This window comes from Lissotriton helveticus, chromosome 11 (genome assembly GCF_964261635.1).
Source record: "Lissotriton helveticus chromosome 11, aLisHel1.1, whole genome shotgun sequence".
Taxonomy (NCBI): domain Eukaryota; kingdom Metazoa; phylum Chordata; class Amphibia; order Caudata; family Salamandridae; genus Lissotriton; species Lissotriton helveticus.
Genome location: NC_136072.1, coordinates 222784792 through 222812775, shown reverse-complemented (window position 1 = coordinate 222812775; position 27984 = coordinate 222784792). Strand labels below are relative to the sequence as shown.

The 27984-nt window shown below is 41.7% G+C and overlaps 1 protein-coding gene across 6 annotated transcripts in view; it reads right to left on the bottom strand.

Moving 5' to 3' along the window:
* The window catches only part of PLCH1 (phospholipase C eta 1), a 942696-nt gene that overhangs the window by 103149 nt on the left and 811563 nt on the right, over positions 1–27984 (bottom strand). For all 6 annotated transcript variants that reach the window (XM_078667769.1, XM_078667764.1, XM_078667766.1 and 3 more), the window contains exon 13: positions 9105–9167. In XM_078667769.1, the coding sequence (XP_078523895.1) occupies positions 9105–9167 (63 nt within the window). The remainder of the gene's footprint in view (positions 1–9104; positions 9168–27984) is intronic.

The following is a 27984-nucleotide window of genomic DNA, read 5'->3' as shown; positions in this document are numbered from 1 at the left end:
TCTACTCAATTGTTACCAGTCGTTTAATGTATTAATGGGCTATGCTGTTATTCTACATATTTTTAACTATATTTACTGCAGATACGCTTTATCTACTTATGCAATTTGTGCCTATACTATTTGACTGCATATTTACAACATGGTTGTTTCCTGTTGGTATTTGTGTCTCATATGTATTTGAATTCACTAACTCTGCGCATATGGCACCTCTGTCATAATTTCGGTTGTTCTACTGTTCACAAGTTTTTATGGTCTTACATGTTAGCTGTACTTCCTTAGTTTGCTGACTGGCTGCAACATCATTTTACTGGATGTGCATTGTATTCTCATGATTTTTGTCTTATAATCTTTGACCTACGCACCTGCTATATGGGAAGGTCATTCAAGGATTTACGTAAACCATCTTCCTCTACACGTAAATTCTTAATTCACACGAGTTCTCGATATCAGTGTCTTACAATGGAGGATTCGCCTGACATCTCACATAAGAGCTCATCTAAGTCCTCTGCGGGCAATGGCTCCATCAAAAGGTGAAAAAAACTCCTCCTTCTCCTCCAAAGCAGCCCACTCCGGTTAGAATAGACATTCTGCAGGATGAAATTAGGGCTTTGCGCCCTTTTATGGAAGAGACTAAAACTACACTCCAAATGCTCTCTGAGAACTGGTCAAATGTTGATGAACGTGTTACCCTATTGGAACAAAATGTCGTTTCTCTTAACTCTTCTGCTTCCAAGGTGGACCCATTATGTGCACAGGTTTCAGCTCTCCACAAGCAAATTGAAAACTTGGAAAATAGGAGCAGAAGGAACAACCTACGTATTTATGGTCTTCCGGAAGGCTCAGAAGGCTCTGACCCCCTTGCCTTTTTCCAATCTTTCCTACCAAAACTTCTTCAACTACCAGAAAGTACTACCCTCAATCTATAAAGAGCACATTGTTTGGGCCCTCCTCCCAATGCATTGTCTGCTTCTGCTGTCAGAAAACTGAGGGGTATCATCATTTACTTTCTTGAATATACTGATTTACTTAAAGTTTTATCAGCTGCCAGAGTCATGAATCAAATCACCTGGTCGGGGAGCCCTTTCTTCTTCTCGCAGTATTATGCTAAACCAACCGCAGACCGTCGCAAGGAGTTTTTATCTCTTCGACCGCAGCATCGCTCCATGGGAGCACGCTTTGGGTTGTTTCATCCCTGCCTATTCAAAGTGACTTTTAATAATAAAACTACCACTTACGATGATCCGTTAAAGCTAAAGAGCTTTCTTTACTCTCACACCGGTGCCATGATGGAAAATACTTCTACATCAAGTCCTAAGTAACTTCTATTCGCTGATGTGTTTCTGGCCTTGCTGCACTTAAAGTTATTGTTTATGACTATTACTCATAAGAAGTGCTTCATGATGTATTCTTAATGTGTTTTTTAGCCTACTAATGTTGATATGCATTGTTAATTTTTCCTTGTTAACTTTACCTTTGTTACAGGTTTTTTTCCTACGTGTTATCCTCCTTCCTGATGTCTCTGGAGTTAGTTGAGACCGTTCCCCCCCCGCCCTCCTTCCTGAGTTTTGGACTCGTCATTGTTCTATGTGGCCTCCATCCTCCCTATACTTTCTTTGACCAATACTTCAGCTTCACTTTCCCCTTTGCTCTACTTATTTCATTACTATTTCCTTATGTTCTCTTTCTCTTCTTTCCCTCCTTTTTCATCTATTTTCTCTTGTATCTTATTTCATACAGTCTGCATGTTGTTAATTACGGCCTTTATTTTCTACAATATTGCTTTTATTGGCTTTTCATGCTTTTTTGCAGTTTTTATCATCTGCGATTTTGCTTTAATTGGCTTTCATTATATTTTCATAGTCTTTTTGTATGACTTTGAAAATTATATCTTGGAATGTCAGGGGTTTACATTTGCCTATTAAGAGAAAGAGAGTTTTAACACACCTGGCAAAACTTGGTGCTGATATTGCATGTATCCAGGAGTCGCATTTGTCAGCTGAAGAATCAACTAAACTAAAGAGGGGTTGGGTGGGGGAGGTTTTCTTTTCCCCGGGTGATGGCAAGTGAAATGGTGTCCTCATTTTGTTTAAGAAATCCCTCTCTGTCAAGATACTAACTCATTCCACGGACCAAGTAGGAAGATGGGTTCATGTTAAATTCACAGTAGACAATGTCCCTATTTCCCTTTTGAATCTTTAGGCACCCACGTCTGGCGACGCCTCCTCCTGGACTTCCCTAGCTCCTCACATTAAGCAGCATTATGACGACAACTTCATATTGGTTGGTGACTGCAACGAAGTCTTGGATCCCTTTTTAGAAAGGCACTCCTCTCGTCCATACATCCCTCACAGCTCTCATAAATCCTTCACATGACTCATTAATCAATATAAACTTATCGATGCATGGAGATTATGCAATCCTACTTTGAGAGAATACTCCTTTTATTCACCAATGCACCACACTCAATCACGGCTGGATTACATTTTCTTCTCCCATCATCTCTCCCAATCACTCATAGGTGCATATTGGATCCATTTTGATTTCTGACCATGCTCCCGTCACTTTACTTTTGGATGTACTGCAAAAGCCCACATCTATGCGTAATTGGCGCTTTAACAATTCTTTGCTTCTAGATTAGTTTTTTACGACCTCTTTTACCTCTTTCGCACAGGAATATTTTCTTTTCAATCAAACAGAAGATGTTTCTTTCCCTGTTGTCTGGGATGCATTCAAGGCAGCAGCTAGGGCTTTATTCTCAGATATGTTTCTCGTAAGCGGAAAACAGCGCAGCAAATTTCTGCTGATCTATTATCCAAAATTAAACGACTAGAACATTCCTATTATTCATCTAAGTCGCGCGAATCCTTGTCTGAACTCATTCAAACCAAATTTCAGTTTAATAAAGAAACTACAAATAATGCCTCCAATTTCCTGTTACGTTCTAGTGTGAAATTTTATGGTGGCCAGAACAAAGCTGGGAAACTGTTGGCCAACTATCTAAAGGTTAAACAAAATAAACTTAATATAGATTCTATTTATGGCCAAGATCGCTCACTGAAACGCAACGATAATGAGATTCTCAATGAATTCCTTCATTTTTACCAATCACTATACTCTTCTGAAACTCTCTCTTCCGACATTGGCATATCTCGATTTCTCTCCACAATCCAACGTTCTCCCAATAACCGTCCTGATCTTTCATCATTGGAAACGGATCTTGCGCAGAAGGAACTTTTAGTTGCATTGAAAACTCTTAAAAAAGACAAAGCCCCTGGGCCGGACGGATTCACAGTAGAGTTTTTTACCCACTTCTCCCATCTACTTGTGCCCAAATTACATATGCCTATATCTACTTTTCTACAATCAGGCACCTCTTCGGGTTCTTTTTCAGATGCTCTTATTTGCCTTATCCCTAAGGAAGGCAAGGATCCACAATTCTGCAAGAATTATCGGCCCATCTCTTTGGTTAATATAGACTACAAATTTTTTTCTAAAGCCTTAGCCCTACGCTTAGAAACCCTGTTGCCTGACCTACTGGGCAAAGAACAATCTGGTTTCGTTAAGGGGAGGCTGCTTACGGACAACACTCATTTGTTCTTTGATATCCTTTCTAAGACCTCACACTCCTCTCAACCTTTGGCAGCCATAGCTCTCGACGCAGAGAAAGCGTTTGATAGAGTTGAATGGCCCTATCTTTTCCGTACATTAGACTGGTTTGGTTTGGCCCGAGAATCTCTGCTTTGATCTCTATTTTGTACTCTCACCCTAGAGCGGTTTCGGCGAACGGCGATATTTCCCCATATTTTTCTCTAGGTAGAGGAGTACGACAAGGATGCCCACTTTCACCTTTTCTTTTTAATCTCGCCTTAGAACCGTTCTTGTTAAGGCTCCGCCAAAACGACAAAATCCATGGCTTTAACTTTAAAAAAACTGAGGTCAAAATGGCAGCTTATGCTGATGATGTTCTATTATTCTTATCTCAACCCCGATCGTCCCTTCCTGCTTTCTTGGATGAGGTTAACTCTTTTGCATATATCTCGGGGTACAAATTAAATAAGGATAAGTGTGACATTTTACCTCTTACCAAATATACATTTAAAGCGGACTTTGCGGGTTCGGGTTTTACATGGAATCCCAGTTCTATCAAATTTCTTGGTCTTCACTTTACATCCTCTCTTTCCAGTACGGTAGCTCGCAGCATGGATGATTGCGTACGATTAACTACCCTGACTACGAAGTGGCACCCTTAATATTTATCCTGGTGGGGCAGATTGGATACTATTAAAATGATGCTCTCCCCTATAGTTCTTTACACAATCTCCAATATTCCCTTAGCCATTCCTTTAAAACATTTTAAGAAAATCAACTCTATCTTGTCTTCTTTTTTTATGGGGCCACAAGAAAGCACGGATGTCCATTTCAAGATTAATTAGGCCTAAAACAGAAGGGGGGGTTAATTTTCCCGATTTTGTTCTTATATCATCGGTCTTTCTTACTAAACCAAGCGTCAAGATGGTTATCCGAATCCTCTGCAAATCATCCCCTCTGGACTACTCTTGAACAAGCATAAATCTCTCCATTCTCCTTTCAGGAATATCTTTCCTTTTCCCGTAAACCACAATCCATATCGACCCCTATTCTCAAGTACACTTCTAAACTTCTTCCACCACCCTCTTTGCTTTCATTCTTTGGCCATCCTATCTGGCATAATACCTCCATTTTAATAAACAATAAGCCAATTTTTGGGAAATCCTGAAGACAGCGAGGCATTATCTGGGTACACCAACTTTACAATCAAACTCAGGATCAAATTCTTTCCTTCCCGCAGGCCGTTGCCTCTTTTCATCTTCCATCTAGCTTTCGGTCTCAGTATCTTAAATTAGTGCGGACACTTCAATTAACTCAAACTAATTTCATTATTTCCTCCTTTGCTCCCTCTCCTGATTCTACACATATGGCTGCTCTACGACCCTTATTATTACATAATAGCAGTGCTTCCAAGATTTATAAACTCCTGAACAGTTCACCTGCACCAAGAATTAAAACCAAGACAGAAGTTGCCTCGGAGACAGACCTAGCAGTTTCGTGGACTGTGGAACTTTGGAACAAGCTTTGGCTCAAGATACGCAAATCATCTAGAGCCGCAAACACCACCCAGACACTTTTCTTCGTCTATAATAGATTCCTATTGTCGCCGCTTACCCTTAGCGCCAGGCATCCTGACACCTCAGATAAATGCTGGACTTATTCCTCACCGCGTGCAGACATATTTCATATACTTTTTACATGCACCCCTACACATCAGTTTTGGACTAGTGTGTGGTCTCAAATTAATTCTATTTTCTCCTCCGCACACCCCTTTTTTTCACTCATATATTTTTAGGCAGTGTTTCTCACATTTGGGCGGATTGCGACTTTAACACTAAAATAATAGACTTGCTATTAGCAGTAGCTTTTCAACAAATAACTACCAACTGGAAAGACCTCGCCAAGTGATGTTATCAGGCGTGGTGGTATGCTATTTGCTACAATAATCGTCTAGATACCACTTTTGTATACCCACTCCATTTAGCACCAAAACGGAGAGACCTTTGGGACCCAGTTGCATTATTCATAGATGCCAGTGCTGGTTGTTCTCTCTTTCAAACTCCTTTCCAGCAAGAAGTACCTAAACCCCCATGACTCCTTTTGAGGTGATATGTTTCACTTATATATATTGTATATTACTTTCCATTTTCTACTTGCTCAATTTTTCCTTAATCATCACCAGTCCTTTATGACATATTCTTATGCTTTTTCTTGTTGATTTGTATATTTGCCAATTTTTATTGCTATACTGTATGTTCTTTTTTTACTCATTATGTAATTATCGCTTACATATTGTTATCTTACTTTTTTCCAATAAACCTGCTTTGAACTTAAAAAAAAAAAAATTCATGATAACTCTAGTGGTTAATGTTCCTGAGGGGGGGAGAGGGAGAGAGAGAGAGAGAGATTGGGGTTTTGTCTAGTGGAGCTTTGACTCACCATAAAGTAGCACAGAGGGTTAACATGCCTGCTGCAAAGAACAGACCTGTATTTTATGTGGATAGCTGAGTGGATTAGTAAAGCTAGCCTTAACTAGCGCTTAAAAAAAAGGGTCTTGAGCCCAAATGTCCACGGACTCGATAATTCTCGCTTCGGTGCCTACTCGAATCACGGGTTCACACTCTGCAACTCTGGGCAATAGCTTGCTTAACGCCCACGGGATGCCTGGCTTTCACCTTGGGGATGCCCAGTAGGGGTTATCTCACAGGGAAAAAGCCAGGACAGGTTCCCAAAGCAAGCGCCTTGAGACCTTGCGGTGATAAGGCGCTATATAAGAACCTTTGACATGACATGACATGTGAGAGAGTGGTGTATGAGGGGCAAGTTTGCCGGGTGGTAGTGAGGGAATCCGAGGAGGTGATCACGGGGAGGTGAAACCCTTCTAAAAACAGCAACAATAATCATTCTCATGATGAAGACACAAGCAAACCCTAAATTAACCTGTGCTCAACTCTCGGGTAGCTTGCCACATAGCAGTCAGGCTTATTTATTTATTTATTCAATTTATATAGCGCATTATCACCGGTTGGTCTCTAAGCGCTTGTACTTGAAAAGACTGATCATTACAGAGAACAGGTAACCAAATTATATCAAACCCCATGCTTCTCGGAAGAGTACAGTTTTTAACATTCGCCTGAAAGGCAGTAGAGTCGGTTCCTTCCGTAGGCAGAGTGGTAGTTTATTCCAAGCTGCCGGTAGGGTAGTTGAAAAAGCACGTCCACCTAAGGTAGCCATGCGGTAGCGAGGGCTAATCAGAAGAGTGTCCTCAGACGAGCGCAGGGTCCTTCTAGGAATGTACTGCACCAGCCTGGCTTTAATATAACTAGGAGCATTGCCATAGACTGCCTTATGGGCGATGCACAGACCTTTGAATAAAATCCTCTGCCTAATAGGGAGCCAATGTAATTGGCATAGAAGAGGAGAGGCATGCGTACTTCTAGATTTTCCAAAAATCAGTCTCGCTGCATCGTTCATCACTATTTGCAGTCTTGAGAGTTGTTGCTGAGGGAGCCCAACATAGAGGGCATTTCCATAGTCCAAACGTCCTAAAATCATTGCGGACACCACAGTCCTTAAAGTGGAAAAGGATAGCATCTGCTTACCTTAGAGGCAATGTGTAAAGTATTTGTGCAATACGTAGAACAGTTACACAGTGAAAACATACCAAAAAAGGATATCACACCAGTTTAGCAAAACTTAATATTTTGAAATAAATTAAACAAGACAAAAATGACAAACATCGAATCAGTAGAACTGGAGATATTCAATTTTAAAGAGTTTGGGTAAAAATAGCGGTAACATGAGTAAAACTCATCTGTGGACATCTGGTTGCCCCGGACTGAAACAAAGATACAAATTCTGGCTGACCGCTATGGAGCACAGTCTGGCTACTGGGATCCAATTAGGCTCGCTAAACAGAGTACCGTAAATCCTGGTTTGCGGAGCGTTGTGATGATGCGCATCAAAGATGCATTGGTTCCAAGATACAGTACAGATGCGATGCTAGATCCTGTGGAAATTATCCCATGGATGAGGGCTTGCGATGCGAAGTCTGGCATTGAGGATGTGTAGCACAGTCCTGATGATGCATCAGTTCCAAAGAGCTGCAAGCCAGTGATGTGGAGCCTGGAGTCGTCAGTGAGGCTTCCGTTGACGAGGCATGCAAGGCCCCATGTAGGGGATGTGTCGCGCTGGGGCGGTTCTGATGCGGCGATGGGCTGCTATGTGGTCCTTTGCGGCGGTTCCTATACATGCTGTGGCAGCGACGCATCGCTTCTGCTTAGGTTTGTGCCACACAGCAGAGGAAATGTGTTGGTTCCATTGGATGCACAGAAGCAGGCAGAGCACCTTAGGCCCACTTGCAAGGGTCCAGCACTGGGGTGGCACCACTTGGCAGGAAAGACTCACAGATGGCAGAGTCCAGGTACAGGTGTAAGGTTGTTGAAAGTCTGTTGTGTCTCTGAGGCTTTAGATCACAAGGCCATCCAACAAGCCTCTGGAGTGACTCTGGTGTTCTGGGTTCAAGGGATGCAAGTCCAGTCCTTCTTGACAAGGCAAGAGGGCAGCTGGCAGCAGGTCCGTACAGCATATCATCAGTCCATAGGAGTGGCAGTCCTTCAGCATCACAGCAGTCCTTCTTGGCAGAGCATCCACAGGTCCAAAACCTTACTGAGGAGATAGGGCCTGAGGTCGTATATTTATACCCAGTTGTGTCTTTGAAGTGGGGCTGCAATGGAAGGTCTGAGACATGTTTAAAGGGTTACTGAAGTGAGTGGCATAATCAGTGCTGCAGGCCCATTAGTAGTATTGAATGTAGAGGCCTTGGGCTCATATAGTGCTACTTTACTATGGGTGCATGAGTAAATTCGATATGACAATTGTGTATGAGAAAATGTTACCATCTTTTAAGGAGTGAGTACATGTACTTTAGCACTGGTCAGCAGTGGTAAAGAGTGCAGAGTCCTAAGGCCAGCAAATACTGAGATCGGCAAAACTGGAATGAGGAAGGCAAAATGTTTGGGAGATGACCACCATAAGGATGACCGGTCTAACACTACTACATTTACACTGTGGTTAATATTTCCAAGGTCTCATACATTGCTAATCCTGCTTGATTTTACCCACAATGAAGGGGATTTGTAGAACAAACTCATCTATATGGCTTTTCATCAGCACTGGTTTTCAGTACAAATTAAAAGTCATACGATGTATACACTGCATCACATTATGCCATGGACCAGCACATCAAGCAAAGGGAAAGCAACACAAGAAAGAGACACCTGATATACTTGATTAAAATTGAAACTTGAAAAGAGAGAAGCTAACTACTTAATTAAGTGAGGACAGAGGAAAAGTTGATGCAGTCATGCCTTTAATAAATTTGTCGAAACTGCCTGCTTACACAATTATGGCAAAAGGAACAGCTGAACAATATTATTATTTATTGTGGCATTTTTAAAGTATCAGCTACCTTTAATAAAGATATTTGTGTTAATTTAGATACAAATCCCGCTTACCTTGTGTTTAGCAAAATTGCCCATTAAAGATCGCGATTTCTTTCTTTCTTTCGGGTCAGAGTTCTGTACATAGAAGAAAACAAAATGGGGTTGGGTGTTTTAGACTGTTCAGGAAGCACTTATTAAAAATACAATGTCGTGAAATAAGCACAGCATGAATCATTTAGAAGAAATGTAGACATTTGCAATAAGAGTGAAATCACCACTGCGTATGATAGATACAGATTTTGTCAGGGTCGGACTGGCCTATAGGGGAATAAGGCACTGCCCGGTGGGCTGGTCTGACAGATCAGTGGGTGGGTTTTGTTTTTTCTTAGCAGCTGTGGGCCGGTTTTATGGACAGTTGGGCACATTTTTACTATTGATTTCCTTGATATAACCACTTTTGAAGCTCACTGGTTCACTAATGGGGGTCGCTTTTAATTTGGTGCCCGGTCCTATCTATTTTCTGTCACAATCCGACCATGGATTTTGGTTTATCTGAAGATAGTCTTACAATGGTATTACTGAGGTTTACGGATGGGTGTCTGATATTTCTATGTGAGATACATTGAGGAAGACATAGTTTCAAGTGTTTTTACAGATATGTGGAACGATATAAAGGACAGTATATGGTAATTGAAGAATACTATTTGATTACATTTGGTATATGACAACAAAATAATGAGAAATATTATTTCCAAACTAAAATGGAAACAGAAGTGTCCTGAATCACAATGGTGACAAATATTTAATCGTGTCAATGTGCATTATACTCTGCAACTCATACAAAACACAGTCGGAGATTCTTTCTTTTATAAATGATAACGTATGGAAATCCTTTTTGTGCATCAATTTATGTCAAACTCCGGCATCTTCATATATAAGGTTTCTCCCAAAAGGATTATTAATTAATGAAAAATCTGTTAAGAGGGTTTTAAAAATGAAATATCAAGTCCTGATTTTGTGGTACAGTTGACAAAGCCCAATATTGGGAGAAACCATTAGTTTTTTTAGAACTATGACTCATGACTAACTACCAGCAGTAACAACACTTCTGCCAGAGAACGAACTACCTTTATGGAAGTGATATACTTGAGCCAACAGCTTACAGAAAGCATTTTCAGTAATTCCATGAGATGTCACCGTAGTTATCGCCTATACTATAATGCTGTAGTGCAGTTAAAATGTTTAGATCCTGGCATTTTACCACCACTGCTGCTTTAAGATCTACTTCTAAAATGCGAGGGCCATTGTGACAAGTGCCAATGCAATCATGCTCCGAAATTAGGTCTCCGAAAAAATATAATACCTAGCTTTTTATAGACTTCAAATTCACGGGGATTGATTCAATTGAGGAAGCTAGAGGCTGGAATCTAATACACATTAAATATAACAGGTTGCTTCTAGGACCAAGGATTCAACATTTTCTTTCATTTTTTTTTTTATTTATTTATTATTTTTCATTCAGCACATACTATAGACAGAGCAGTACAATTTTCAAATCCATAATTTGTAACGCAAAAGGAAAGTGAAACATTAAACATAAACGTTGCATTATTTAAATTTACAAAAATAAAGATAAAAAATACATACAATCCCGGTATCACAAGCGTAATCCTACTTACAAGCATTTCCTAAACGTTTCCTACACGTTTATCCAGACACCTACCCCATCCCCGCTCTCCATTTACTAATAGGTTCCCAAATTCGCAACCCCTGTTGCCTTCCTTTCTTGCCTTTTCTTGCATATATGGGTTTTTCCAAATTGTATGCTGCCAACAGGTTAGACAACCAATTTTGCAAGCACAGGGGGTTCTTATCCAGCCAAGCCCTGGCTATGCATAATCTATACACAGCCATGGCAACAAAAATAAACTCTCCCTGCGGGATACTATCTTCAGGGACTACCCTTAACAAAATGCGTACGGGTCTGAGACTTATCTTAATGCCTAAGGAAGTCTCAAGAAAATTCTCTATTTCCCTTAAAATTGTGTTCAGCTGTGGACATGTTGCAAAGATATGTATTATGTCTGCTTCTGTTGAATTGCAGCGGGGCAGATAATGCCTGTAGTCCCGCCCCAGCTCGCTATCCTAGCCGGAGTATAATACAATAGATAGACGGTTTTATAATGTTGCGATTGTAATGAGGCAGAGCAGAGAACTGTCCGTCCTAACTCCAGTGAGTCCTGGAACCAGTCTCTCTCGCCCTCAAGTTTTCCTGCCCATTTATCACTATACTTATCCATATCATCTTGCTTTGTGTCTAACAAACTGGCATAAAAACTTCGTATTGAGCGGTCCCCCCTGAGCTTATATTCTCTAAGATCTCAATACTGTTAAACCCGACCTGCCCCCCCTGTTTATTCCCTAGAAAGCTCCTTTTCTGGAGGTACTTAAAAAAGTCCGGAGCGATTTATAAAAGCAATGCAGACTTTATATAATAATCCAGCAGCTAGAATTAGGGTCAATAGGGGGTATTCAGCAGTAGTAAAAATAGAAAGAGGGACTAGACAAGGCTGTCCATCATCCCCACTTTTATTTGCGCTATACCTAGACCCCTTTTTGCGTAAACTGGAAGGGAACCAAGGGATCCCCAGAATGAGCCTGAATGGTTGCGAAGCAAAAACACTGGCTTACGCAGATGATGTAGCCATTTTAACTCCTAGTCCGGAGGGTGCCATTAGGGAGGTGGAGATGGAGGCTCAGAATTTTGGTCAGGTTTCTGGCTACAGCCTGAACAAATCCAAGACCCAGATAATCTGCAATCAGTATGTACAAGAGGGTAGAGATCCAAGAGTTGTTGAGTCAGCAGTATACCTGGGAGTGGCAATATCAGCTGATGTGGAAATGGTTGTGCAGAATAACATGGCTCCCTTAATGGTTAGTGTAAAGTCGGCTTTAGATCGGTGGAATAACCTCCATCTCTCTATAGTGAGGTGCACAAATATATTCAAGATGCTTATATTGCCTACATTTTTGTACTACTTTAGGGCAATCCCCCTTTTTTTCGAAGGAAGATGGTTCAATACATTGGAAGGTGTCCTTAATAGATTCAGTTGGGCGCAGGGCAAAACTCGCAGGGCATATAGGTATATGACACTACCAAGAGAAAGAGGTGGATGGGGGGCACCGGATTTTAGATTATACTATTGGGCTGCTTCAATCCAGTATTTGCAAGGGCTGATAGGAGGGGGCGGAGTAGATCAAAGAATAACAGATTGTTCCTCTAGAATTTACGCAGCTGTATTGGGAGAGGATGTGGAAAACTGTTTTTTAAAATGCGTAGAATATGGATACTACAAAAGAACCAGGTTTAAGACAGTCGAGGCGGGTATCAAGGTGTGGAGTGCATTTATGAAAAAGTTGGGCATAGGGAGATTTAACAGGTACACAAGGTTGTTTAAAAATAGATCTTTCCCAGCTGAGATATTTGGGGACACGACAATGGAAAGATGGGTGATAAAGGGGGTTGTTCAGTTAGGGGATGTTAGAAATTCGGAGGGGTTTGTGTTATTTTCAGATTTGAGAGATAGGTTTGGATTGGATAAACAGGACTTTTTTAAGTACCAACATTTTCTTTCAAATGAAGGGAGAGACTCTTCCCTACTATTGGGTTCAACTAATGAACAGAATTACTTGTAGCCTTTCTATTTAGTGGGTCAGCAAGCAAATCGAAAATTCATCTATTTACACAAATAATCAATATCTACTCCAAACATTCATTAGAAAATGCTTTTTACTTAATGAATATTTCATTTTTCTTCTGTTTACGGTATATGTGCTTCAAACACAATACATGCATTTGCCTTTTGCATATTAATACTTCAATACAAGAAAGTGAAATAATTATATACAGTGCATGAATCAGAAAACATTGGTCTAATACCAAATCATTTGAAAAAATCAAAAGGTCCTACTACATTCTACTCATGTACCAGGATGTTAACTACTTATCTTCGATACTGTCTTGTGTGTGGTCCAAGAAAAGGGGGTGTAGGTCAGAGAGATCTTTTAAAAGACTTATCGGTGTTTACACCACTATTAGTTGGTTAACCCGATTGTTTCTGAACATTTTCTTTGCTTAGGCTATGGCGATGCTCTTGGCCTTGTGCGATGGGAAGGTGAGTGGACGATGTGCCGATGCATTTCGACCTAGTTTGGACCTGGGTGATTAAAAGAAGGTCTTCCTCAGGGCTGATGTAATTTCCTTATGTAGGACACTGCTGCCGATTGTAGTCTACAGACTGTAAGGCTCTGAAACGCCTCTCAATCTTGGTGGTGATGTCTCTCTTGTTCTCTTTATCTGTCTGTTTTCAATGTGATACTGTACAGGCTTCTGTTCGGAGGTCCGTTACTCCTGTTAGAGGTATTTCTTTGGCTATCTTATCTGTCAGGGCTGCAGACTCTCTGTCAATACCAGCATTCACGCCACGGCTTCGTCTTCATGCATTCTGGCATCCTATACTTCGGCGGTCGATGAAGACCTGGGATTATGGATTCCACTAGGCAAGGTTGAGACTATAATTCTGGTGTCAGTGAAGCCTTCCCTGCCCTTTCTCACAGGTCCTGTTACTGAAGCCACTGCTGCTTCAATATACTCCAGGGTAACCTTCTATATGCTACCAAGGCTGTTTTGATGTTTTTAATGTCTTAGGTAGCATAGCTGGCATTGTTAAATTGGGGATTCATGTCACTGGTGCCTGGGGGTACTTGTCTCATTAAGGAGGTTTACCTCCTTTCTTTGCAGTAATTTCCAAAATTCACACGTTCACACGCAACTCTCCAAATTCCAATCACCTGTCCTCTAGGCCAGAAATTTCCTTGGAGTTAGAATCAAAGTTACACTGGTGTATAATAACACACCTCCTTCATCAAATACTGATCAGGTGTGAGTGACAGGTTTAAGAAGTACACACTCCACACACCTCCATGATAACTTTTGCTGTTCCAAATGCAATAGCCCAGCACAGAAGACCAACACATCAAGATTCAAGCTTATCTCTTCTAGCATCAACAAGTTGCTTGTTCAGCCTCCATATGCCCTCCTGCCAAAGAGAATACCAACGCTTTCACCGCCTCTCCATCAACAGAAGCCCAGTTGAGCCTTGAAGTCAAGGCAGGGCTGGTCTCACACTGTATGAGCAGACACTATCTCACCACCACTTGTGAAATCAGGGCAGGGAAAAAGCAATATTACTCTCAGGTTTGTAAAACCCCCAGCTGGCTGCTGCTATTAGCAGAGCTCAGGGGGCATGGGGAACACTCTCTGATGCTGGGGCGCTAATGCACGACTCTCCTGCAGTTCTCCTACTCTGTTGCAAGCCGGCACCCAGCCTGCTACTGAAGTGTGGGTCGTGGCCAGAAGACGGAACGCAGAATTCATGGGATGCACAAGGACAGCAGCAACATCCCATACCAGCCCTGAACTAAACATTATACTCTCCATTACTAGTGTGGCAACTCTTATAAAGAATGGTGGTCCTGGCTCACCAATCGTATAAAACCCAGCCGAGAAGTGCACATACTATCCCACTAATACTATATATCAGCTCCACCAAGAAGACATTTTACTGTCCTTTACTAGAGCAGCAGCTAGTGCAGCAGCCCTGCTTCAAAGTGATGTTAAAGGTTTTACGACCCTGTTGAGATGTACTGATACTACTAGAGAAGGGTTACATTGCAGCAAGCCAGTAAACAACTGTAAATCACTCCCTTACTTACAGATTGCTCTCTACTCTCTGTCAAGGTTCTGCCAAGTATTATACCTCTGGCATATACGCTGTATCATTCCGAGTGCACCTCCAGCATCTCTTAGGGTGTATTCTCTGTACAGTCAGCAATGGTGAATGGATTAGTTTAGTGGCAGGCTGCTTTTTGCAAGATGTCTGAGTGCAAAGAGACAATAGAGTGGCCTCCTGATCATCAGACAATCTAGGTTATTGGGACACTTTCTCAAATGTAACAATTTGATTTTTTTCCCTTTGGGAAGTTTGGCAACTGGTGGTTTGGGCAAAAGCATGGTGAGTGCTTGTAAAATCACCTGCTGTTTTCCTGAGGACTGTATTTTGTTTAATCTTGTCCTGTTCTTGTTTTGCAACACCTACCTGTCTACTTGGATTTGTTGTTGCAAAATTGTCTGCCCCTTCATCAGATTATAATCTTATCATCTGTAGATTGGTGATCTGGGGCATTTGTGTACTCCCTCTTCTAACATCACCTAAAAGTGTGCATACATAGATTATTTATTGGCTTTTGAGTCAGGGCATCGGGATAGAATCAAATAATTCATAAATATTCAGGTCTGGGTTCTTAGTCTTCTCACAGCAACTCCCCCTGAGCACACCTATGACAGGTAGGAGGCACTTTTTTTTTACTTAAGATAACTTCTTTCTTATCTTTCCAAACAGCCTTCTCTCGATATTTCACTGCCCTGTTATAGGCAGATGCCAGGTTCTGTCTTGTCGATCTCCTTTAGTCATAACCTATTTTTTGGCCACCTATACTTTAAAATAATCTACCTGCTACCCAGCAAAATAAATAGACATGGGGAAATAACAGCATAAAGAACTATGAAACATACAGGGCCCCGATGTAATGGCAGTTGGATTGCCCTTCAAAGACTGGCCAAATACTTTCCTAAATCAGAGATAAGCAACTTATTAGAACATTGGAATGTTGAGAGCTCCATTGTAGACAATGGAGTCGCTCCAGGTTATATTGGCTGGTAGACGCCCGGAGCTCCAATGTTGGTCTTCAAGTTTCTCCCTTTTTAATTTAGAACATTCTTAGTGGGTGAAATATTCTAATAGACTTATAGCCATTACACCTCACTCTATACCTGTTGTTAAAGGCCCTCACCTGCGTTATAGACCCTCACCTGTGGCTTGTGCCTATAAATCGGGTTCTGGGCCTTTAATAGTTGGTACAGCAGCAGCTAAAAGTAAAGTAAAAAACCTTACTTGGGAATGGCTGAAGCTAACTAAAGCAGCGTAAAAAAAACAATACTTAAAAGTGAGACTCATTGGAAGTGATATGAAGCAAGTAATGCTCATGCTGATGCTCTTCAGGTGACTTTGCTATTGTGTCTACACACAAAAGTTCTCTTTTTCGGGGTTACAGATGTATGGTAGCAATCCAAAGGACTGCCCATTGGATACATTTTAATCAAGGTTTGCTTATGTGAAAAATGTGCCATAGACCAAGACCTCATAATTAACATTATTAACATGTGTATGACTGTTGGACCTGGCCCTTTCTGCAGGGTCACCCCCAAATGTATACCTTCCTCCTCCCTTTTTTGTGTCCTCGTTTTTGTTGGCTTTAGGACTCTGGGCACTTTACCACGGCTAACCAGTGCTAATGTGCATGTGCTCTCTCTTTAAAATGTGGTAACATTGGCCTGTCCACAATTGGCAATTTATTTACTAACAAGTCCCTAGTAAAGTCCCTTACATGGGCCCAGGGCCTGTACATTAAATGTTACTAGTGGGCCTGCAGCACTGATTGTGCTACCCACTTCAGTAGGACTTTAAACATGGCTCAAGTCTGCCACTGCAGAGCTTGTGTGTGCAGTTTAAACTGCAATTTTAACCTGGTAAGTTAACCTACTGAGTCAGCACTAGACACAGCAATTTTCGCCACCCGCGGCTCGGCGCTATAAAGTAGCCCCGCTCCCTGCTGAAGTACGAAATCCTCTCAATACAGGAATTGAGAGAGAGCTAGAAATTAAGTGTTTTGAACAAGACACTTATTAATACTGCACAAGTAGTGTAAGTAATTCCTTGTTTGTTTGTCCCGACAAATGCTCTACAGACCCGGCTGGGCACTAAGGAGCAGAAACATGTTGACAGTAGTAATTAAGTGGCATAATAAGGTCCAGTAACTTGATCTGCAATTGTACCCACCATTAAGTTTTTAATAACAGAGCCCCACCTTTTTATATTAAAGTTTAGCTTGGAGAGACTCTGTTTTTTTAAAATGTTCTTAACTTTTCCACCTCTTTCTCTGGGGGTGCCCCTCATTCTCTGGACACTGCTATCAAAACCAGAGGTTGCCTCTGGATGAGGCTGGCATATAGCATGACTGGACATCCAATGACAATGCCGTAACGCTAATGTGGGGCGGAGAATAGATATACACCACAATCTAAAAACATAGCAATTATGAGGGTGATCCATTCTAACCAATGGTTATGAAGCTACAAATGTCCATTCTTCCATATGATTATTTGAATATCAAAACGGGGAACTGAATGGACAGTAATTCCTCCTCCCCACCAGTTGATTATCAAGTTAACCTACTTGCCTGTCCCAAACCTTCCCTGTTATTACATGCAAGTCACCCCTAAGGTAGGCATTAGGCAGGGCTATGGGCAGGGTACACTGTATTTAAAAGGTAGGACATGTACTTTTGAGTTTTAGATGTCCTAGTAGTGACACACTGCTAAATTCATCTTTCACTACCACTAGGTCTATATTTTCCATAGGTTAACATTGGGATTGCCTTAAAACATATTTTAAGTGTAATTTCCAATTGAGAAAAGATAGTGATTTGGAGAGTGAGGACTTTGGACTCACAATTTAACATTACAACTGATGGTTAAGTCGGATTTTAGAATGTAAGTCTGAAAATGCCACGTTTAGAAAGTTGGCGTTTTTTTTGTTTAACCATTCTGTGCCTCTACCTGTCTTTGAATACATGTCTGGGTTGTGTGACAGCTGGGCTTTGGGCATTCTCCCTAGACCAGAGGTCTTAAAACTTTTTGCTCTGAGCTCCTCCAACTAAAATGTTTTAATTTCAGCCCCCCCCTCCAAATATTTACAGCAAGGATTAAGTGAGCAGGAGGGAAAGAGCTGAGCGGATGGGGGCCTGGCTTATGAGATCATTTAAGGAGTGCTTTTTCTATAGCTCATAAATCACACTAAATATGAGACTTATAAACAGCAAATGAATCAAACAAAAACAGTTATTAAATCAAAAATACTGCCCCCTGTAATTTTGCACTCCTGGATCCCAATGTAACTACACTTGCTGCACTAATGATAACTTCCGGCCTGAGTAGCAGGCTATCTCCTTTGCCTCTTATTTCCTTTCGCCACTGTGCCGTACCATCACTTTAAACTTCAAACAGCCCTCTGTCCCTTTCAGAAAAAAAGAACTCCCACATGGTGTTTTCCTTTATCTACAATGGTGCCCTTGGTCGTAATGTTAGTAAGGAAAATAAGCTCCCAAGCACCTTTTTTAAAGTGAGACCATCATAGCTGTGATGGGCTAGGCCCCTCTGAACCCATGGCCTCAGTGCTACTCACCTGCATCACTAATGTTAGCAACTGCCTTGCAAAGAGGGCAGTATCTTCTGCCCTTGGTTAAAAACAGACTCCCGTCTAGCCACACACCCTTCTCCAGCATCTCTCTGAGGCCAAACAAAGGTGTCTCCAATGCTTTAATTTTCTCCCTCCTGTGGGGTATTGCTCTGAGGCCCAAATCAACACTGGCAAGTGTGCAGTGGGTCCTAATGCTAAGAAGGAAGGTGTGACAAGGGTGGACTGATCGTAAGCGGGACACAGAACTGTATTCCTGAATGTCCTGAAAACCCCTTCCCACCCTTTTCTCTGCAGCAACAGGACGAATGGACTGACCCAGGATTTATGCTCTTTTCCGAGGCAGCGATAAAGGGCACTGTTTCTTTAACTGGGGAGAAATATCCTCAAGCCCCGCCCTAACTGATGACGTTGAAGGAGCCGGGCCATCAAATCCAGGAAGTCAGCAGAAAGCGGTGTGTGAGTACACCGGAGGAGACGGAGTAGGCGAGAACGCGGGAAGCAGACAGACTGAGCCAGAGTTCGGAGGAATAAGGGAGTGTGACAACGCACCGAAACCTGGAGGCCAACGTCCCTACGAGTCGCCCAGCCATGCTCTAGGAGTAAGAGCGTGGCTAGCACAGGTACGCGAACGCTTCACGGGCTGGGCGGGCCGAAGGGGAAGACCCATGAGCTAGAGAACCGGTTCCTATCCTCCCAGTAACCCCGCCCGAGCACAGCCCTCACTTAGATAGAAGTGTTATGCACCGAGTGTTCCTTCACTGACCCTCCCCTCAGCACTGATTGAGCATTTGAATGCTATATTGAAACGAAGCCCTGTTTTTTGTTTTGTTTTTCCCTACACGCATCCCCTACCCGGACCCTCGACCTGACGGCACTGCACTGGAGTGCAAAAGGAGAGGACGGACCCTGCCGCGGGACAGGAATCCTTCCCAGAGGACTTCGGACCCCCCTACCCTACTATAGACCCATTCCTTACAAAAAGCTTGTAATACGCCCAATAAAGCACTTGTTAACGCCAAGCAAAGACTCTGTGCTTCCTACCGCCCTCTCACAGAAGGATAGTAAACAGCCATAATTAAGGTTTAGCTGGCGCCTCATACCTCTGGTTCCTGGTGCCACTGTACCTGCAGTCCAACGATTCTTTCTGTCCCTTTATGTTAAAAATTGGCAAGTTTAACCTGGGTTCTAAAGCTAGCAAGTAAAATCGGCAGCTACTCCACTTCATTGTAAGACAGCAATATTTGAGCAGCAGTGGCCATTTACACACCATACAACATTACCTGCTGCACTAATGGATGGCCCTTTTTATATATATAAAAAAGGGCTCCCTTATATCGTCCTCTTCCCTGGGGTATCTCTCTGAGGAAGCAGTCTCTGGCCACTTGTAACCATAAAAATGAAGCTGACACACAGTTCTTCCTCTTCTGGGCCATCTCTTTGACTATATTTAGGAAAATCACTATTTTCCTCTTTCTCCTGGACCATTACTCTGTGGCCCTATGGGTCAAGAGCATCAGAGCTCTGCATCTGAATAGAACCCTGCTGACTTCCTCCTTGCTAGCTCCTGGATGCATCTTTTACAAAAACAACTGCCCCGAATGGTGAATGCCAACTTTAAGGTGCCTCTGCTTGAAAGCTAGGGTGGGGTGGTAGTGCAGACAGTTAAAGAACACACAAGTTTTTTTTTTTTTTGCATTTTAATATAGCGCGAATTTGACCTGAAGGTATCAGAGTGCTTTGCATGAGCACCAGTTGCATTACAGAAGAACACGTTGATTTTTTTTCAGGCGCAGGGAGATGACGTGATTTGCCCAGAATCACAGGATGCTTGAGCCTCGCACCAAAACTCAGACCTGGTTCCCCATCTTCAAGGTCGTCCTCTTACCAGCCATTAATTGATTGAGTCACTTAAAGCCAGGGCCACTGGAAATATGAGTTTCTGAGGCAGCAGTGTTTTCTGCATAGTTCTAGATTTACCGCATCTGCGACATATTCCATCATCTGCTGCATAATCTTCAGATTTTAAAAATAAAATGTGATTCTAGTTCAAACTGATCAAAAGTTACCTAAAATGTGGCTGGCGACATGTGTTCCGGAGCAGTAGAAAGCCCTTCATAAAGGTTTATTGGTCATCTTGCAGTTGCTTATTGATGTATTTGGGTGTTATAATGGTACTAATGGGGTATAATAAATATGTTACCATGACTAGAAATGTAAAAAAAAAATGAAGTAAAGCTTACCACAAAATGTGCCGGATTACATTGCATAACTTACATTTTCTCTCTTTGCATAATTTAATCAATCCTATTGCATAATTTGATCCTCTCTTGCCACATAATTCCAGTGGCCCTGTTAATGCTTCATAGTGACAAAGATATTTTTTTTTAGAGGTAATGTAGGGGGGTTATCAGATGAGCTTTGGAATATAGGAGATACTAAAATACTAGGATTAGGTACAGTCTGATTTCTTATTACGAAAAATTATATTTTGTAGGAAAGTGTTTTTGTTATGTTATGGGGGAGTTTTGTATAGCGCTCAGATACTCCAAAGGAGTGTCCCGGCGCTTTCAGACCAACAGGTCAGCAGCTAACACATAACACAACAGAGAAAAAAAAAACAGTAAGAAAAGTAGAACCCAAGACTAAAGACAAAACAACCAGGTTTTAAGTCCCTTCCTAAAGGCAAGCACTACATCCTTTTGCAGCAACCTATGTTAGACTGTGTGTAATGCAAAGTTAAAATAATAACTTACATATTCACAGTGCTTTCTGTCACAGGCTGGGACCTCGCAGCACTATCCTTACAAAGGTCACTATTCTCCAAAGTGTAACTAGGATTCAAATATGTGTTGCTCAGGTTTCAGACTCACAAACATCTGCAGTGATGGTATATGCCAACTGAAGTTTCAAACCATAAAAGAGTACATTTACCAAGGGTCAGATTAACTTGATTTTATTTTTCAATAATCTGTTTGCTCATTATTTTATAAGCAGTTAGCTGACAGGGAAGAAAAAATACTATTTAGTTCTTTTTTTTTTAGCCAATTTCTTGACACTCAGTGAACTACCTTCACGACACTCAGAACAACTGTTGCCAATCTTTTTAATCCACATTACAAGGGCTGCTTGTAAATGAAGACAGCCTGGAAATGCAGCAAATGAATAAGGCCACAATTCCAGGCCATCTTCATTTACATGCAATTGCAGTGGCATTTGCGCCCCCCCCCCCCCTTTGGAAACGATCCATGGACTTCCAAGGAGGCCGCCCACAGTTTGAAGACCTCTGCTCTAAACAGTCACACAAAGGGAGCTGGGGTGTGACATTTGCATTTGGATGGGATATCACCAGGATGATGGAACCTCCTGAGGTAGATTGAAAGGGAGGAGATGACACTTGCGCCTGAATAGTGCTGTGCCTGTTCCCACACAAATAGCTATATTACCCCCTTTTGTAAGCATGGAGCTAGAGCAGGAAAGGCAGGGACTTTGTGAGCTCCAAAGGCCTCTTTGATATCACCCCCAATTCAAAGGTAGATTTGCGTATAAGTACTTTGGTGGAACCAAGGACATTTTGCCTGGAAAAAGAGCAGCTATGCTGTAGAAGGGACTGTCACTTTGCTACCTGCATTGCTGTGTTGGCCTGCTGCTTCCTGTGCTGTAGGAGGGACTGCCAATTTGCTACCTGTTCTGCTGCAGTGGCCTGCTAACTGTTGCTTCTTGTCTGGAAATGATAGGGACTGGACCTGCTCTCTAAACCCAAGTTTCTCCAAGGGCTTGATGGTTTGCCTCCTGTTTTTTGAAGTGTCCTGGGCCTCAGTACTTGGTTCTGCAGCTGTTTTCTGCAAAAAGTGACACAGTGACACCTTTGCACCAATTGGAATGGACGTAGTGTCCTCCGATGCAGTGCTGATTCAAAGACAATGCGAGTCCGGACTGTAAGGTTCAATGATGACGCAGCACCGATTCTTCCACATTGACTGCGAGGCTTGACGTCGATGCAGTGCCGATCCTTCAACATCGACTGCGAAGCTCGACTTTGACGCCTTGACCTGACTGCATGGATCAGAAACAATGCAGTGAAGCCTTCGACGCGATACTTTCTCTGTACAGGGTACTTTTTCGGCGGGCCCTATGTGGGTCCTGCAGCTTGCCTGCCCTCCATCCCGGTCAGCCTAAACTTTGGATTTACCCTGGTCTAGCGCAACCTCAAGTAACCTCCTGGTGCTTTTCACTTTTAAGCACTGTTTTGGGATTTAATCTTTAAAAATTTGTATCTCGACTTCTACTGATTGGATTATTTTCATTGTGGTCTTGTTTTACTGAAATAAATATTTTGTATTGTTCTAAACTGGTGTGGAGTCTTTTGTGGTGGTCACACCCAGTGTTACTGTTGTGTTGCGCCCCTTACCTCTAAAGGTAAGCCTGACTTCTCTGCACCAAGCTACCAGAGGGTGAGCACTGTTTAATTTAGGTTGTGTATCTGTCTTACCCTGACTAGGACTGTGGTCCCTACTTGGCCAGGGTACATACCTCTACCAACCAGAGGCCCAGTTTCTAACAATGACATTTTTAGAAATAGACTTTTTGTTGTGATGCTTCTTAGTGCCTTGCATTGGGATTATGTTAAAATTGTAGGTAGATTGCTTAACATTTTTTGCTCATTTCATTACTCACGCACAGATTGTAGGACTACCTTCTCAACAAACTGGAAACAGGGTCTTCAATTTCCTATAGATAAAAAGAGTTTCAACTTCTGAATACAGTATTAGAATTTGAAGCAATTAGTGCAGTGTTGGTAGCCAGGTACCATGGCTTTGTCGATTGCCAGGTATCGACAAAGCCATGGTACCTGGATACCAACAGTGCACTAATTGCTTCAAATTCTTCTACTGCAGACATGTTGCAAAGTTAAGATAAGGAAGACATTTAATAACAATTAAGAAAAACAGTCACTGGCAAAGCCAGCAGGTCTGGGTTTAACGTGCTAAGTCTAGTGGTATTAGCACATTAGAGCAAGACACACAGGAGGACCCAGCAGGACCGGGCACAGAGGGCTGTACTTGTAAAGTAGCCCCTAATGCACCTCAATTAAGGTATTCGAGTTACAGTGGAAGGATACACCCTAACAAATGAAACGATTGGATGGGAGATGAATACTCCAATGGACACACCCAAGACATGAATGACATCTCAATCCAATGGCTAAAAGTGGATGGTCCATGAAAGTAAATGCTTGAAAGGGCTAGCATCCAAGGGGAGGTTTATAATTTTTCGTAACAGTAAAATATGACTGGTCCACAGAAGAACTAGATGTGGTTGAAAACTGGCTGCAAGTGTTAAAATTGACCGGTAAACACCATATCAATAGGTTAAACTGGCAATTAATAACAGTTAACGAATACATTCATCCAGACAGAAAGCTACAGAAGGCAACATTTCTAACACTGGTAAATTTGATCAATGTGTTACAAAAGACCCACGAGGACAGTAATCTGATAATTTCTGGAGATTTAAATAGTAATTTCATAAACTGTAAACAGTCCAGAAGTAAGAGGAGGGATACCCCGGGAATTAAATCAACAATCCAGGATCTGGAAGCTCTAGGTTTAATCACCTTGAACGGTAATGCGACTGGAGATTGACCAGCGGCCACCACGTTTCTGAGTGGAAAGAGTCAATCAATTATTGACTTTACCTTCCTCAGTAACAATCTCTTTCCTAGGATAAATTGCTTTCAAATTTGCCCACGGCCAGAAAGCTTTCATTTTCTACAGATAATGAAAATTAACATCACTTTAGTTCAAACACAAATATTAAAGTCTCTGGCACAATTTGCAGAAAAATATAATCTGAGGAAATTAAGTGGCGAAGACAAGACACAAACATAATAATGGAAACAATCCAGATTTACGTGACGACGCTAGGGACACACAAAGAAATAGCGTTAAATAATTGGGAACTTTTGGGGCGGTTTCTCATTCATAAATTTACAGCAATTCCAGGACGACAAATGAAGAAAGATGCCAGGAAGAAGCCATGGTTTGACAACCAACTGCAAGATCTTAAAAGGAGCATTGCCAGAGAGGTGCGCCTCCGTGCAACGGCACCAAAAATGGGAAAAAAATCTTATAACGGCAAACTACAGGAAATGCGGAAAAAATACAAGAAAAATTTAAGGAACGTAAACAGAGAGTATAAAGAATCCATGTGGAATAAACTACTATGGGCAAGCAAACTGCCAACAAGCAGGGAATTCTGGGGAATAATTAATAATCTGACAAAGTGCTCAAGACTCCACCAAGACAATGGCATAGAAGAAGATACGTGGATTAAAGATATTCAAACAATGTACAATAAATTGGACTATAACCACGTTAATGCAGCCACGGTCTTAAAAGAACCCGGAGGAGAACATCTTAGTCCCCAACCACAGGAAGGCCATTCTCAACAAATGCAAGAGATCAGCAGTAACGTATTAGAAAATCTCGTCAATACCAAACAATTGAAAGGAATAATAACAAAATTAAGGACGGAGGGGGCAGCAGGACCAAATGGACAACCAAATTCTCCTTTCAAGAACGCACCTGAGTTTTGGGCAAACTATTTCACACCCCTTTTCAACTATATTTACAATCAGAAGATTGTACCAAGTTCCTGTAGAGGGAATATAATCCACCCAATATTTAAAAATGGCATTCACAGCAAGCCAGAAAATTATCGACTGATATCTCTGATTGACTTAGAAGCCAAATTATACGCATCATGTCTACTTATTCACATACAAGAATGGATGAATGAGGAGAATATAATCCCAAAGTTTCAAACAGGTTTCAGGTCAGGAATGGGAACAACTACAAATTTGACAACTTTGGCTCTTGATCGAGAAAGCACGAAAAAGGAAGACAAAATTATTTGCATGCTTCGTCGACCTAAAGCTGCGTTCGATAGAGTAACTAGAACTCGACTTTAGAATAAATTAAAAACCTGGGGGCTACCGATCAATCTATTGGACGCAATGATTGCCCTCTACACGGAAACTTGGGCCAGAGTGAAACTAGGCAACGGAAATAGAGTATCCGCAAGAATAAACACTCAGCGCGGCTTAAAACAAGGCTGCATCCTGGCACTGAGCTCTTTCAATTTGTTCTTAGCAGACATAACCGAGCATATGCAATCAGCTAAGGGCCATCCGCCAATGTTGGCCAAAGAGTGAATACTGTTTTTACAATATGCGGACGACATCGTAGTGCTAAGTAAGAGTCCAATTGGGCTGCAAAGAGCAATGAACAGCTAAGTACTTTATCTGGACCAGGAAAATCTAGAGTTAAATAAAAAGCAAACAAAGGCGGTGCACCAAGTCAACCCCAAGAATAATAAGTTTAAATGGTATGTCAAGGGAGATCAAGTGGAAGAGCAAGCCTCCTATAAATATCTAGGTATAAAACTGGGGCGCGGTACCAGATACAAGGACCACAAACAGGATCTAAGTGCTAAAGCCCAATCATTAATTTTTGCTCTTCGACTGCTGAATAAAACATTGAGCTGTCCGGCTTATACCCCCCTTTCCAAAAGTGATGGCAGCACAAATTTGACCTACTCTGTCTTATGGTTTAGAAACATGGCATGGCCAAGAGGCAGAGTTATTGAACAAGCTCCAGACCAAGATATACAAAGCTGTCTTTAATATTCCCAAGTCAGCATCCCCAGCACAGGTACGGCTGGAATTTGGCCTTCAAAATCAGAGGTTCCGGAGCATGAATTCTTTTGCGAAGCTCTGCCATAAAATTCATTCAATCATCAGAGCCGGGCACACTGAATAACCTATTGTGGGATGAGATAAAAGCACAAATGGTGCAAGAAGTACCTACATCTTGGGGAGAATATTTGAGGAAATCACTGGTGGAGCTAGAGACCCAAGTAGTATGGGAGAGCATGGCAGAAAAGTCAACATTTAATAAAGTCAGTAATCTGTCCGCCAAAAAGAAATCATTCCTGGAAGACAAAAACATCTTGTCCAAACAACACCATGCATGGTCAGTAATAAATTCCTATACTCATACAAAACCCCAAGCATACCTAGCTGCCCATTTCAGCTCCGAGATAAAAAAGAGCTTTATTTACTATCGGATGGGAAACCATGACTCGAAGGACTTAATGCCATCTTGGACACGTAACTATCAATTAGAGAACTGTTGACTATGTGGTTATTCGGACGAAACATTAATACATCTGTTGTGTGTGTGCCCAGATTTAAAGGAACAAAGGAAATCCTCTTTAAAACCGATTTTTAACGAGCTACATATTCGCACATGCAGACAAGCTGTGATCAGATGGATGGAGGGCTCATCAATCATTCTGACTTGTCGAGGTGTAAAATATCTTGCCCAAAACTGGATTCTACTCCGACAAGCAGATCAAGTGAATATATACACTGGTTGGAGAAAAAAAAAACGTGATTATAGGCCGTTCAGACATTTAAGGTTATAAAGTACTAGGCACTTAGAATCCATTTTAACCGCTTTTTTTAATCTATCAGCGCTAGCAGCAAAATTCCCAACTATGAGTAAGTTGCGGTTTGTGATAATGACGCCTTTTTTATGTTGGTGGAAATATAAAAAAAAATTTTTTTTACATTAGTTAAACCACCTTATATTTAAAAAATTTTATCATGTACCAATGATGCTTATATGTGATACCACAGTTTTATCGTGAAACTTGTTTTATGCAATTTTGTAATGATTTTAAATAATCACGCAATAAACTACTACTACTACTACAATGCTTGAAAGGGCTAGTAAACCCAAAGTCCACTCAATGTATATTGTTAGCAACAGGCCTGTTTGACAGCAGTGCTGTCCAAGCCCAGACCTACAAATATTCAGCGGCCCAGGACCGAGATTAAATGAGACTGAGAAAATAGCTGCCATTAGTTTTATTGGGCAGAGGGTCTACACTCCTAACTCAAGCAGACCAACGCCATTTACGAAGAGTGCTCTCTTAGAATAGATGTTGAATTCCAAATAAAGGCAGTGCTCAAGTTCATGTCAATGCGAAGGGGTAGGAGGGGGCAAGAGCCTCATCAGCTCCAAATCTGTTTGAAGGTTTCTCAAACTATAAATAAACTGATTTTAAAGCCTGCCAGCTTCTACAAATTCGTAGCTGTGGCTATTGCATGAGAAGACTTTGTGTTTGTTCATGCTATTTTCTAAACACAGGAAATGGTAAAAAAAAGAAATGAATAAAGAAAATATGTAGGCAAGGGAAACACCAGCAACACGGAAGGGAAAAGTTGTAAGGTGATGCACCGAGACATTCGGTTCACGTAAATGTTAGCCGCAAGCAAGAATTCCAAGTGAAGCGGGCAAGATGCACGTCGCGTTCTACAGGTTAACACCATTCTGCTCTATTATACTGTTGTTCTTGCCAATGGCATTACATGCTGTGGAAACAACACTTGAACAGATGCAGTCTTTGATGGACCATCTGAATTCTGTTTCTATCTTGATATCCCCGCTGGCAAGTGTTCAGTCGGAAGCTAGCAGCATCCATTCCCAGAAGCAGAAAGACTTTCATTT